Source organism: Dipodomys merriami, unplaced genomic scaffold (assembly GCF_024711535.1).
Source record: "Dipodomys merriami isolate MVZ:Mamm:240054 unplaced genomic scaffold, mDipMer1.0.p SCAF_19, whole genome shotgun sequence".
Lineage (NCBI taxonomy): Eukaryota > Metazoa > Chordata > Mammalia > Rodentia > Heteromyidae > Dipodomys > Dipodomys merriami.
The window spans coordinates 1,072,612-1,086,457 of NW_027203270.1; the positions used below are offsets into that span (position 1 = coordinate 1,072,612).

The window sequence follows — 13,846 nt, forward strand, 5'->3', positions numbered from 1 at the left end:
GTTATCTAGGCTGGTGTGGGGAATACTGCAGGTGAGAAAAATGAAGCACGCCAACACTAACACACAAACTCAGGCTTTGTAATGTGCAAAGTGATGACAGGATATCTGACTTCTAGTCTTGGAAGTGGCCTTTGAGATAATGTAGCCTAAGCTACCAATTGTGTTGGAAAATTTGACTTCTAAATAACTAAGGTTATTTAGAAGTCAAAGGTAAGTGGAGGGTCGTAAATTATACGGTTTTATGATACCGAGATTAAATGAAAGACTAAGGTTTCTCCTCAAAAACACTGGAAGTCACTGGTGTACCAAGATCTTGAGAATCAAAACTGTTGAGGACTCTCAGGCAATGGCTGTGACAAATATAGAAAGTTTCATATCTCTCAGAGGAAGGTTTGGCCAGTAAATTAGCAATCTAAAGGTTAGAGAGAAGTATGGATGGAACTAAAGCTCTCACACATCTGAACACCCATCTACTATCTGGAATTGTCATTTTGTTTTATGTTCAGTGCATTTTTATTGACTGGCAATGAAAGTCAGAGGGATCATTTGAGAAGGACCTTAGGTCATCCAAGATCAACAAGAAAAAACACAATAGTTAACTAAGCATGTCTGCCATGAATAGGCCAATGTTTGATAAAGCATGTCTGTCATGAGTAGGACAATGGTTGATTAAGAATGTCTGCCATGAGTAGGACAATGGTGTGTACCATATTGGACCCTCCAGTCTGATAGTTCTATCTAGAAATAGAAAGTTTGTCCATACTTTGGAAAGTGATATTAAGAGGATTAACACCTGATGTTTGGAAGACCTTCTGGAAACATTTTCAATTCACTTTTACCTGAAAGGTGAGCTGAGCAAGGTAGGTCAGTTTATCACACTCAAAGAGTGCCCGGGTGGTGTACTGGTACACAGAGTAAGTAATGCTGTCTATTAGATTGGCCACCCGCTCCTTGAGGCTCTCATTGGGAGCTGCCCTCTCCACAGCCTTTTGGAAGATGATGCTGAAGGCCTGGGGACAGAGAGTAGCATATTGGCAACTGACAAAGCTCTCTTAACCCATATAAGTGGTCTTGCTCATTTTCCATCCCATAGAAACATTTCCTCAGATAAGACTGCCAAGAAGAGACAAGGTAATAAGAAGACATATTATTAGTTCTTAGTCTGCCCATATAAATTAGTATGTTGATAAGGCTACTATGGTCTCTATAGTTTGTCCCTTCAAAAACTCTTATTTAATCCCTATGATGAGGAATTAAGAGGGTGGAAACTTAAGATCACTGTGTCATTTACAGATGAGACCTTTGAAAGTTAATTAAAATTAAATAAGGTCACCCAAATCGACCCTCTGTCATTGAATATACTCCCTTATTAGAAGGAGACAGACTAAGACATGTGAATTTCTCATCTGTACCTCAGGACTTTGCCATCAAGGCCATCACCAGAGATAGCCCAAAGACAGTGAGCCAAAATAGCTTCTTTATTAGCCCCATAATCACTAAGTGAAATTAAACCTAGGGATTCACTGTCTACTCGTCTTCATGAATGGGATTTTTTATGAATGGAATTGCCTTAAAAAGGTGTGGTGATAGCAGATAGTAATATTCAAGTATGATTTCAAGGTGAAAGCCAGCTTTCTTTGTCAAAATTCTTTAACAGGTCACTAGATTTAGAAGCATTTATTTTCTTGACTTTACCCGTTTCTTCATATAAGTCAATAACTGGCTTTGTTGACTGAATACAAGTCTGAATTTGCTTTCTTAAGCCATCTCATCATCACTCTATGGCTAAACACTTCTTTTTCTCCCAGGGCATTGTTCAGTACAGATCTCATGATTACAATTTTAAAAAATATCCTTGGTCATCTCCTAACCTTGGCAGTTATTTTGGAAACCCATTAAGCAAGAATTTGTTTTTCTAAGTGTTGGACAACTACTGTTTGATACATTTTCATTCTCTAATAGATTGATGGTTATTGTCAATGCATAGTAGTTCTTCTTTAATATATTTTTCAATGATTTCTTTTCAATGGGCTCTTCCTTTCATCAGGAAGTTCTCCTACAGAAAGGTGTGTGTGGCCACATTGGGTCCCCTTGTTGATGCCTGAACCATAGAGAACAAAAATGACCATTGGCTTCATGAGGTGGTGAGGTCAGAAAATAATGATCTTCATATCAGATGCTGTAATTACAGGCTCAGAACATGCCATAGCAGGTGGCAAAGTAGCTCAGCATAAACTACCATGTTCCTTGTTAACCAAACCATGGGAGCTACTCTTGTTCATTTTTTTTTTATGTACACAGCAAAACCTTCTGCCTAAGTTCAATTTGATTCATTGTGATGTTTACCTTTACTTGGAAGTTTTTAGATGCAATAATAGCTGTCTCCAAAGACCACAAAGAGAAGTGCAGGAAGCCTCTTATCTAGAGAACGAACTTACTATGATGGAATGGACAGCGGTATCCAGGTGGTTGCTGTGTCTTTCTTCTAAAAAAATCTATCTTTATTGAAATGACACTGATCAATAAAGAAGCGTGAGTTATGAGCTTGAATATAATGATTCACAATTCAGAAAAAAGCCAAACAAAAAAAAAACAAAAAAACTTGGATACATTTAGCTTTTTTTTTTTTTTTTTTTAACGCTGTCTATTTTGGCTGCCTTTTTCATTTTCTATCCTAAAAAACAATCTCTTCCTTCTGGGGTGAGAACAATGAGGATGCCAGTACTCGGCTCGCTTCCAGCGTTTCTTCTACCACTATCCTGCCATGTAGTCTGGTTGCTGATACAAGTTACCCTGCAGGACAGCATTTTTAAGGTTCAAACCCACAGCCTAATACTAATCGTAGGAATTTATTTATTTATTTATTTATTTATTTATTTATTTATTTATTTATTTATTTATTTGGTTCCAGTCATGGGGCCTGAACTCTGGGCCTGGGCACTGTCCCTCAGCTCTTCAGCTCAGGGCTAGCACTCTACCACTTGAGCCACAGCGCCACTTCCGGCTTTTTTCTTTTTGCTTATGTGGTGCTGAGGAATCAAACCCAGTGCCTCATGCATGCAAGGCAAGTGCTCTACCACTGAGCCACTTTCCCAGCCCCAGGAATTTATTTTTTTTACTTCCATGGAAATTAGCATAATCATACAGAGGCATGCCCAGGCTTTAGATTTCCCAAAGTCTAGCTTAGGCCTTCCAACAGAATAGGGATTGAAAAATATTTGTTGAGTGAATGGTTTGATTATGCTTAGTACTAAGGGATTTAAACTCAAATACCTTTAGGAGACCAAAGAGGGAAGGGTAGGGACTTTCATAATGCAAGGGACTCATGGTCACCTAGGGAGCAGAAGCTGAGCTCTAGCAAATTTATGTCAGGTGGCAAATGAGCACAGTGCTACCAATCTTGCTAACTTTCATGAGAAGTCAGACATTAGAAAGTAGATGAATTCTCCATCTCTCTCCTCTCTCTCTCTCTCTCTCTCTCTCATCTATTCATCTATATATGTATGTATCTATGTATCTATCATGTATCTGTCTGTCTGTCTGTCTGTCTATCACTTATTCTTGTTGTTGTTGTTCAGTTTTGGAGTTTGAACTCTCAGTGTGGACACTGTTGTTAAGGTCTTTTGCTCAAGGTTAGTGTTCTGCCACTTGAACCAGAGCTTCATTTCTGGCTTTTTGGTAGTATATTGGAGATAAGAGTTTCACAGACTTTCCTGTTCCATCTGGATTTATACTACAATCTTCAGATCTCAACTTCTTGAGTGGCTAGGATTACAAGTGTAAACCACCAGTGCCCAGCATTTTTTTTTTTTTTTTGTTGGTCTTGCTGTCCCTGAACTCTTCAGTTCAGGGCGAGCACTCTACCACTTGAGCCACAACACCACTTCCGGTTTTCTTGTAGTTAATTGGAGATAAGAGTCTCATGAACTTTCCTTCTCTAGCTGACTTTGAACTGAGATCCTCAGATCTCAGCCTCCTGAGTAGCTAGTATTACAGGTGTGAACCACTGGTGCTTGGCCCAACATCTTTTTAACAGTATTAATATCCCCTCCCCCACCCCATCTGTCTGTTTGTCTGTCTGTCTGTCTCTCTATAATTCTAGGGATAGAATCCAGAGCCTGGTACATACTAGGCAAGTGCTCTACAACTAGGCCATACCATCAGCCTTATCTACTTCTTTTTTTGGGGGGGGGGTCCGGTCGTGGGGACTGAACTCTGGGCCTGGGCACTGTCCCTCAGCTCTTCAGCTCAAGGCTAGCGCTCTACCACTTGAGCCATAGCATCACTTCCGGCTTTGTTTTTTCTGCTTATGTGGTGCTGAAGAATCGAACCCAGGGCCTCATGCATGCATGGCAAGCGCTCTACCACTGAGCCACCTTCCCAGCCCTCTACTTATTTTTCAATGTTGGTAACCAATTAAAGGATGTGAAAAGCCCTCTGAAGACCAAAAAGGATCAAACAGGTCAGCAATACCTTGGGGCTCTGATTTGAGCTCAGAGGGCTGTATTTTACTGCTTTTGCTTCTTCACTTCTTTTCTCTCTCATCTTAGATAAGTGATTTCTTAGATTTCCCAGAGTCTAGCTTATGCCTTCAAATACCACAGGGACTGAAAAATGTTTGTTGAGAGAATGGTTTGATCATGTTCTACTCATATCCTAAGAGTCTAGAAAAAATATGAGGGATGCTTGGGACTAAGGGATTTAAATTCTACGTTTAGGAGACCAAAGAGGGAAGGGCAGGAATTTTCACAATACAGAGGGCTCATGGCCACCTAGGGAGTAGCTATACCTGACTGTACTGAGAGAAGTTGGGCCTTCCTTCAATCTGTATGAGGCTCAGCTAGGCTTCTTCTCACTCAGGGTACCATGTCACCTTGTATGTGTGTGTCACATTAACTTGGCCAAAAGCCAGGAGAGGGTGTTTTCTAAATGCATTGTTGTTTTGTATTTCTGAAGACCTTCATTTGGTTTCTTATTGTTCAATCATTTTAAATTTGCTTTCAGTGATCAAGTTGGTCTATGAACAGTTGCCCTTAACAATATGGTGCCCAAAATGCATCGTTTCCATTTTTAAACTAGTCCTTCAGGGCTTTCTGTATTAGAATGTTATTATTTCAAAGTGCCTTAAAACTTACTTATTTATTCATTTATTTATGCCAGTATTAGGCCTTGAACTCAGAGGTCACATGCTCATTCAATTTGCTTGCTCAGGGCTGGTGTATAACCACCTGAGCCACACTTCTAAGCCCAGCTTTTTGCTGGTGAATAGAAGTGGAGTCTCTGTGGACATTTCTGCCTGGGCTGATTTCATAGTATTCTCCAGGCCTCAGATCCCTGAAGAGCTAAGGTTACAGGTATCAACCACCAGACCCACTCTTACAATTTATTTTGGACACACATTCAATTGATTTCATATTTTCAGAAAGAGTTAGGCTTCTGATAGATACAGATAGCCAAGTTCAACTACTCTAGGAACTAGAGAGAAGATCAAACAATTCTTAGGCTTATGCTAACATTTATACTGGCCTTTTAAGATCTTACAATTTAGCTGGGTGCTGGTGGCTGACACCTATAATCCTAGCTACTCAGGAGGCTGCAATCTGAGGATCACAGTTCAAAACCAACCTGGACAGGAAAGTCCGTGAGACTCTTATCTCCAATCAACAACCAGGACACTGGAAGTGGCACTGTGGCTCAAGTGGTAGAGTGTTCACCTTGAACTGAGGAGCTCAGGGACAGCACCCAGGCCGAGTTCAAGCCCTGTGAACTGTGACCAATCAAAAAACAAACTACAAAAAGATCTTACAATTTTTTTCATGTGTTTCCATGACCTGCCTATAAAGCCAGGTATTGAGTTTCTTTCAAACACATCAACTACTATAAACACAGTTCATCCAGTCTTACTGGAGAGGGGTAGGCAGCAGTGAATTGCTATGTCCAGTTAAATGAGCCCTAGGTACTAGATTCCTTCTCATCATCCCCACACCTTGGATTTCATGTATGTGATTTGGCTGGAAACATTTCACAGATCTGGGGTATATGCGGTGTGTGTGTGTTTGTAAATGTACAGATACATGTGTATATGAAATCTCTGGTTGTTTATATGCAAATGTTCCTCTCTTGCCTTTCTGTTTGTATGTGTGCATGACCTCTCTGTTGGGTCAAACCGATGAAGCTATTCAGAAATGCCCCACCACCTCTGAATGCCTCTCTAATTATGGTCTTTTCATGAATGCACTGGGGATAAGATGTTCTTTGAAGACTTGCTTAAAATTTATAGGTCTTTATTTTTTCATGAGTCAGATAAATTTAGCCAGCACTTACAATTTGCTAACAGCTTTGGTTTTGGGACTATTTCAACAACTGTAAAGCAGTAGCTTTGGGGATATTAGTGTAATAAGAAAAGTAATTTAAAGTTGGTCTATTATGATCACCAGAGTTAGCCTTTCATCAAGATGAGCCATGTGCAGATTTTGTTTTCCCTGGAGGCAGGGATCACTAGTTATATTTCTAAGGTAACCTCTTTCACCCATCCAGTATATATAGTAGCCAGCATTTCTAATGTGGTAACTGAATGAATGGAGCCAAGACTTGTCATAGCATCCCTTTTTCTTCCAATGAGTTATATATGAGCCAGTCAAAGAGATAAAGACTAAAGCACAGATCTGGAGCTATGTATCTGCTTTCCTGGCTTTGATCCTAAAGACTAGCCATAACTACTAAAGCACATAAATAAGCTCTCATGGAACACTAATGGGATATTATACCACTTGATTATGATTATTTGAAAGGCTCTAGGTTTAAGTCACCTTGAGGGAGAACTGGTACATTGGGTGGATCTTGCTGAGGTCATTCATGATGAAGTAGAGTAGAGAGGCGCGGGCAGCTGCTGGCCGATAGTGTTCTCGAGCTTCATTGATTTTCACTTCGGTCACCTTGGCCTCCTGAACCTGTTGGGAAAATAAGCGGTACCTCACTGTTAAAATCAACCAAAGATTTTGGAGAATCAGCGTGGTCTCCCTGTGTGAGCAGGTATGAGTCTGCATATGCGATGTAGTGGAATGGGAGGGGAGTAGTAGCTGGATGCTTGACAGGCTGTCATAGTAGTCTGGAAGAGAACTTGAAGCAAGAAGGAGACTGTGCACTTCTGCATATCAAAATGAACTTGAACTTGAACTAAAATGCCAACTTCCTTCCTTCCTTCCTTCCTTCCTTCCTTCCTTCCTTCCTTCCTTCCTTCCTTCCTTCCTTCCTTCCTTCCTTCCTTCCTTTTCTTGTGGTTCTGGAGTTTGAACTCAAGTTCATGCACTTGCTAGGCAGGCACTCTACCACTCGAACCACACCTTAGTTCTTTCCCTCACTCCCTCTCCCCGCCTCATTTTAATGCTGTTGGGGATTGACACTAGGGTCTTGAAGATGCTATGTAAATTCTCTACCTGTCCATTCTTAACTTTTGAGAAATAGTTGGTATCCATTCACAAAAAAATTCTGCAAAGTTTTCTGCTAGAAAACTTTATCACAGATAAAAATAAGGGGCTGGGAAGGTGGCTCAGTGGTAGAGTACTTGCCTTGCATGCCTGAGGCCCTGGGTTCGATTCCTCAGCACCACATAAACAAAAAAAAGAAAAAAGCCGGAAGTGGTGCTGTGGCTCAAGTGGTAGAGCGCTAGCCTTGAGCTGAAGAGCTGAGGGACAGCACCCAGGCCCAGAGTTCAGGCCCCACGACTGGACCCCCCCAAAAATGCAAATAAGCTGGGTACTACTGGCTCATGCTTGTAAATCCTAGGTACTTAGGAGGCAGATATCTGAGAACTGCAGTTCGAAGCCAGCCTGGACAGAAAATTCTGTGTGACTCTTATCTCTAATAAACTTCTCAGAAATAGCGAGCAGTGGTGTTGTGGTTCAGATGGTAAAGTGCTCTCCTTGAGCAAAAGAAGCTCAGCAATAGCACCCAGGCCTCAAATTCAAGCCTCAAGGCTGGCAAACTAACAAACAATAACAACACAAAAACCCCAAACAAACAAAAGCAAAAAAAAGCCAAGAGGCCTAAACCTCAGGAAGATGGATTTGTGTAAGAATATTCTACTAATTAAAGCTTCTGCCCTTCAACTAAATATAGAGTAAAACTACTTTTGAGAATCTCAGAGGAAAAGTACTGATCACCATTGAAGATGTTCTCAAAATAAACTGTTACCAACCACAGGATGAAGTATTCCTGTGTTATTGAAGAGGGCAATTAGAAGGCCTCTCCACCCAACCCTAAGACAGGAGGATGGGGCATTATGAGTCCAGCTTGGGATACAGAGTGAGACTCTGTATTAAGCAGTGAAAAACAAAACAAACAAAAATTGAACAAAACTCTTCCAAAAATAATCCTTTCCTAACACCAGAAGAGATAGCAGTTATTTTATTTTATTTTATTTTTTGGTCATAGGTAGGCCTGGACGCTGTCCCTGAGCTCTTCAGCTCAAAGCAAGCACGCTACCACTTGAGCCACAGCACCACTAGAGATAGCATCTTAAACCCTAAAGATGATTGAAGAATCTTAAAGTAACCACTAATTAAGTATGCTTAAGAGCAATAAGCAGAAAAGTAAGCATACAACATGACATTATCAAAAGAGGCCATCCTATTTCAAACAGAGCTAACTAAAACTTACAAAACAATGAAATGAAATGAAAACCTTAAATGAACAAGTAGATGGGTTAGAGGATAGAGTTGAAAAGAGAATACACTGACTAGAGAGGTCTGAGGAAACTGTTATAAAAGCAGCTCAGAAAGGAAGAAACCTAGAATGTGACATTTATGAGACTTGGAAGATAGGATGAGAACATTTAAATACATCTAACAAAAACATGTAGAGAATAGATAGAATGAAGGAAAGACAGTGTTTAAAACTATAATAGTTAATAATCCTCCAAAATTGAAAATCAGAGACATTTTTGGGAAGAAACATCATTTATAAGCATAAGTGAAAAATATACACTCATTATCCAGTGAAATTTCAGATGATGAATTGATGAGAAATGATGACAAAATATTAAAAAGAACTAGAAAGAACAAAGTATTTTAAAAGGATTTCAATTAGACTGAAAGCAGATTTTCAACATCAATAACAAGCCATAAGATATATTAAAAATAATAACAGAAGATAGGAAAAAGCGATAAGAGTCCTCTAAACTCTTTACATTGTTTTGGAAGAAGTTGGATATATTGCTTAATTTTAGGCTTCATTAAAATTATATTAAAGTTACATATTTAAAATGAAACACAGTTTTATGTACAAATAAAAGAATAATCAATAAAGTGAAAGAGTGAATAGCTTTAAAATTAGCAAAGGATAGGAGAAGAGGGCTAAAGAAAATTCATTAAATTAGGGAAAAAACCCAAATCCCAGTTAGAATAGATAGAATAAATCCTGTCAAGGGTGGTGGAGAAAAGGGCTTCTTACTCAGTCTTTTTTTTTGGTTTTGGTTGTGGGCCTGAACTCTGGGCCTGGGCACTGTCCCTCAGCTCTTCAGCTCAAGGCTAGTGCTCTACCACTTGAGCCACAGTGCCACTCCCGGCTTTTTTTTCTGCTTATGTGGTGCTAAGGAATTGAACCCAGGGCCTCATGCATGCAAGGCAAGCGCTCTACCACTGAGCCACCTTCCCAGCCCCTTACTCAGTCTTAATGGGAAATGAAAATAACTATACTACCATGGAGAAGTGTAGGGAGAAATCTAACAGGTACCATAAGATCTGGGTGCTCGTGGCTCATGTCTGTAATCCTAGCTGCTCAGAGGATGAGATCCAGAGGTCAGCATGAGCAGAAAAATCTGTAAGACTCCATCTCCAGTTATCCAGCAAATTGCCAGACTGGAGGTATGGTTCAAGTGGCAGAGTACCAGCCATGAGCAAGAAAGCTGAATAAGAATATAAGGTCCTGAGTTCAAGCCCTGGTGTCAACACAGATAGACATGCACATGCATACACGCATGTATACACACACACATACACACCACACATGCATGATGTAGTCCAGCAATCCCATTTCCAAGTACTTGCACCATTACGTTACTGCAGCATTATTCATAACAGCTAAGCTATGGAATCAACCAAGATATCTATTGACAAAGAAAATGTGGTGTGTAGACATAATGGAATGCCAAGCAAGTGAAAGAAAGAATAAAATTCCGTCTTTTGTGTGAAAGTGAACAAAAGCCCAGGATATCATGTGAAATGAAATAAGCCAGACAGAGAGAAAGTTGTTCTGACTCATTTGTGGAAAGTTAAAAACTTTTTTTCTTACAATAAGAGAATGGAATCATGATTGGTTGAGATGATCGTGGTTGGTTGTACCTCCCTCAGTGTGAGCTGGGTCTCTCTGGCCCAGGACAGCAGACTCTCTGAAGCAGCTACGTTACAAACTCACATGCTTCCCTCTACAGACACGGGGGTCACAGATAAAACTTGGTGGTCACACAGCAGCTGTTGAGTTGATTCCTCTTTTCCAAATTAACCTGAGTTAATTATTCTAGTATGTATATGGCCAGGTCACTTGCTTTGTCCTTCCCCAATCTCTTTCCCCTCCTTTCCCTTCCCTTCCTTTCCCTTCCCTTCCCTTCCCTTTCTTTCCCTTCCTTTCCCTCTCTTTTTCTCCCCTCCCCTTTCTTTACAACTGGGAATGGATCCAAGGGCTTCCTGTATAGGAAGCAAGAATATTACTACTAAGCTGAATCTCCAGCCCACTTTGCAGTTCTTCTATTCTGTCCCTACCTGGAACAAAACCTTTCATATTTGGAGAAATCCCAATAGATTGATAGTAGACATTTGGTTCTAGACACTCATTGTTGTACAATATCCTAATCAGAAACAGTGCCATACTGGTTCTGAGAGTGCAGGACTGAGATCCAGAAGGCTAGTCTGTGGGGGGAAGGATGAGGAGCTGGAACCTTTCCTCATCAAAGGATCTCCTAGTTCCGTGGTGGGGTGGGGAGAGAAGCCCTCCAAACATTGGAAAATAAAGAAACTACACATCTCATTGCTTCTCAGCTATTGGGGGGGGGTGCTGAGATTTCCTGGGAAGTAATTGAAGTTTTCTCCTTGAAATGAGACTGGTAGCCAGATGCTGGGTGCTTATGCCTGTAATCCTAGCCACTCAAGAGGAGACTGGGGTCTGAATGATCTTGGTTTAATTGAGGCCTGTCTGGGAAGAAAAGTTCAGTAGAGTCCATGTCCAAATAATCAGAAATAAAGCAGGGTTGGAGGGATGGCTCAAGTGGTAGAGCACCAGCCTACCCAATATAAGATTCTGAGTTCAAATCCCATTACCTTAAATGAATGAATAAATAAATATAAATAGTGAAATTAGACTTGTGAGATTTTACTTTTAATCAATTCAGTGGGGTTCTCATTGGAAATGGGATGGAATCCCACCTAAATCGGTGTGATTACTCAGCCCCAGGGAAATTCCACAAACTCTTCCTGGTTTTCAGTGTCTCCTGCACAGTAAGCATCCACACACCCCGCCACTCATCACAGGTCTGCGGGGTGGAGATGTCCAAAGCACTTTCCAGAAAGTGGGAGCTTTATATGATGGGAGGTGGTCATTTCAGGAATCCTGACTAAATGGACTTGGAAGGACAGAAACTCTATCCTTTTTTTTTTGCCAGTCCTGAGGCTTGAACTCAGCATGTGGGCACTGTCCCTGAGCTTTTTTTTTTTTTTGCTCAAGGCTGCCACTCTACCACTTGAACCACAGGCAGCACTTTTGACTTTTCTGTTTATATGGGACTGAGCAATTGAACCGGGGCTTCAGGCATGCTAGGCAAGCACTCTACCAGTAAACCATAAACCCTTTCTCCCTCCTTCCCTCTCTCCCTCTCTTCCTCATCAGACTCAGGCATCTAGAACAGAGAAAATGGCAGGTGGGCCAGCTTCGGTGGCCTCCCAGATTCACCCAAGTAACAGTACCTTCTCCTCCACCTCTGCGGCAGTCTGCTTTGTGATCTCTAGGTTCTCCACTAAGGCTGTTTCCCCCAGGAAGTTCCCGGATGCTGAGGAGAGGCGAGAGAGCAGGTTGTCTTCTAATGTTTTCAGTGTAATTTTGAATCCATTCTGCTGCTTTGTGAGCTCTGACTGCAGAAATCAACAAAGAAGGGGTCAGGTGCAGATGTCAGAACGTCTTACTTTCAAGACAGGTTTGACTAAACAAATCAATGTTCATGGGGCCAGAGTTTCTCCCTGTAGACAGAGAAAACTGGAGGTAAACAGCAGATTACTTGAGGCTGTGAACAGAGTTAACTGAAGAGATGGACAAGAGGAGTCAAACCTCAGCTAAACCATTCATAGTTGGCTTTGGTATTTGCTGGTTCTGTAAAGCCTCACATTGAAAACCATTAAAAATATTGGATGTGTAATGAATAGGAAAAATACTTTCATTTGCTATCATTTCCAAAACAACATAGAATATATATTTACATTGTATTAGGTCTCACAAGTGAACTACAAATGGTTTTAAATATCTGGGAAGATGTGTAGGTTAAATGCAAAAATTATACTTTTTTGCGGGGGGGGGTGTCAGTTCTGGAGATTGAACTCTGGGCTCCTTGAACTCTTGAACCCTGAGACCTTTTTGCTCAAGTCTATTGCTCTACCACTTCAGCCACAGTGCCTCTTCTGGCTTTTTTTGTGATTAATTGGAGATAAGAGTCTCATGGATGTTCCTGCCCAGGCTGGCTTTGAACCGCAGTAATCAGATCTCAGCCTCCTGAGTAGCTAGGATTACAAGCATAAGTTGCTGGTGCCTTGCCAGACTACACACTTTTAAATAAGGGGCTTGAGCATCAGCTGATCTTGGTATCCAGAGGTGTACTGGGTCTTGTCCTCTACGGACACAGAGTATACTGTGCTGGACTTGAGGCCTTTGACTGGCTTATGCTTTTCACACATCATCAATCCTGCTGAGGTTATGCCCGCTTCCTTCCCCCTGGAGTCCTGCCACTTCACAGAACTCATGGCTTTGAATAGAGGAAAGCACTAAGTTCTCCTTGTATAGAGCATCTTCTCTTTCATCACTGTACTGACCCAAGGGAAGAGCTCTCCCACGGATTCCTTAAAAAGAACAAACAGCTACTGTTGGGCCTGGTTTAGACTGTATCTGCCTTTTTCAGGCAGAAGGAGGACTGGTATGCGAGAGAGTCCCACTTCCTCTTTCCTTGTTGATGGTGAGGCTCCACTGGACACTTTTTATTTTTAGTTTAGAGGCTGGGGAATTGATTTCAGGCTGTATCTTCTTACCCCTTTTACAGCCTGTTGATCTGTGGGAAGAACCACCACAAACTATGTGTTGAGGTTTCAACCAAAGACTAATCTGGCTGTGTTCTCTCTCTCTCTCTCTCTCTCTCTCTCTCTCTCTCTCTCTCTCTCTATATATATATATATATATATATATATATATATATGTATATATATATACACACATATATATATTTCTTGAAAGCACATCTCCTTCCTGCTCTAAAAGACCAGAATTCACTATTCTCTTTGCTGGTGGTGCCCTGTGCCCAGATACCATTTATTTAGGAATCAATTCTAATGTCAACTCCACATAGGATTTTTCACTGATCTCTACTATTTAAATCAGCCCTCTGGTCTCATCTTCTTCAAAGTTCTTATTACCTTCTCTGTTTGCATTCTTATTTTCTATGCTCCTCCACTAGACTGGAAGCTCTTTGTGGATAAAGACACAGCTTTCCCTGGCTGCTGCTGAATCCTCTGGACTTAATACAATCTTACTTGTTATGGAGCTAGTGCTCCTTGGGTGTCTGTTCAACAGGTCTAAGGGAGCTTTGAACTTACTCTCA

The 13,846-nt window shown here is 41.0% G+C and overlaps 1 protein-coding gene across 3 annotated transcripts in view; it reads right to left on the reverse strand.

Moving 5' to 3' along the window:
• Positions 1-13,846, reverse strand: part of Dnah9 (dynein axonemal heavy chain 9) — a 343,799-nt gene that overhangs the window by 62,641 nt on the left and 267,312 nt on the right. For all 3 annotated transcript variants that reach the window (XM_070026946.1, XM_070026945.1, XM_070026947.1), the window contains 3 exons: positions 11,955-12,119; positions 6,810-6,950; positions 840-1,010 (listed from right to left, as the gene is read on the reverse strand). In XM_070026946.1, coding sequence (XP_069883047.1) covers positions 840-1,010; positions 6,810-6,950; positions 11,955-12,119 — 477 coding nt within the window. The remainder of the gene's footprint in view (positions 1-839; positions 1,011-6,809; positions 6,951-11,954; positions 12,120-13,846) is intronic.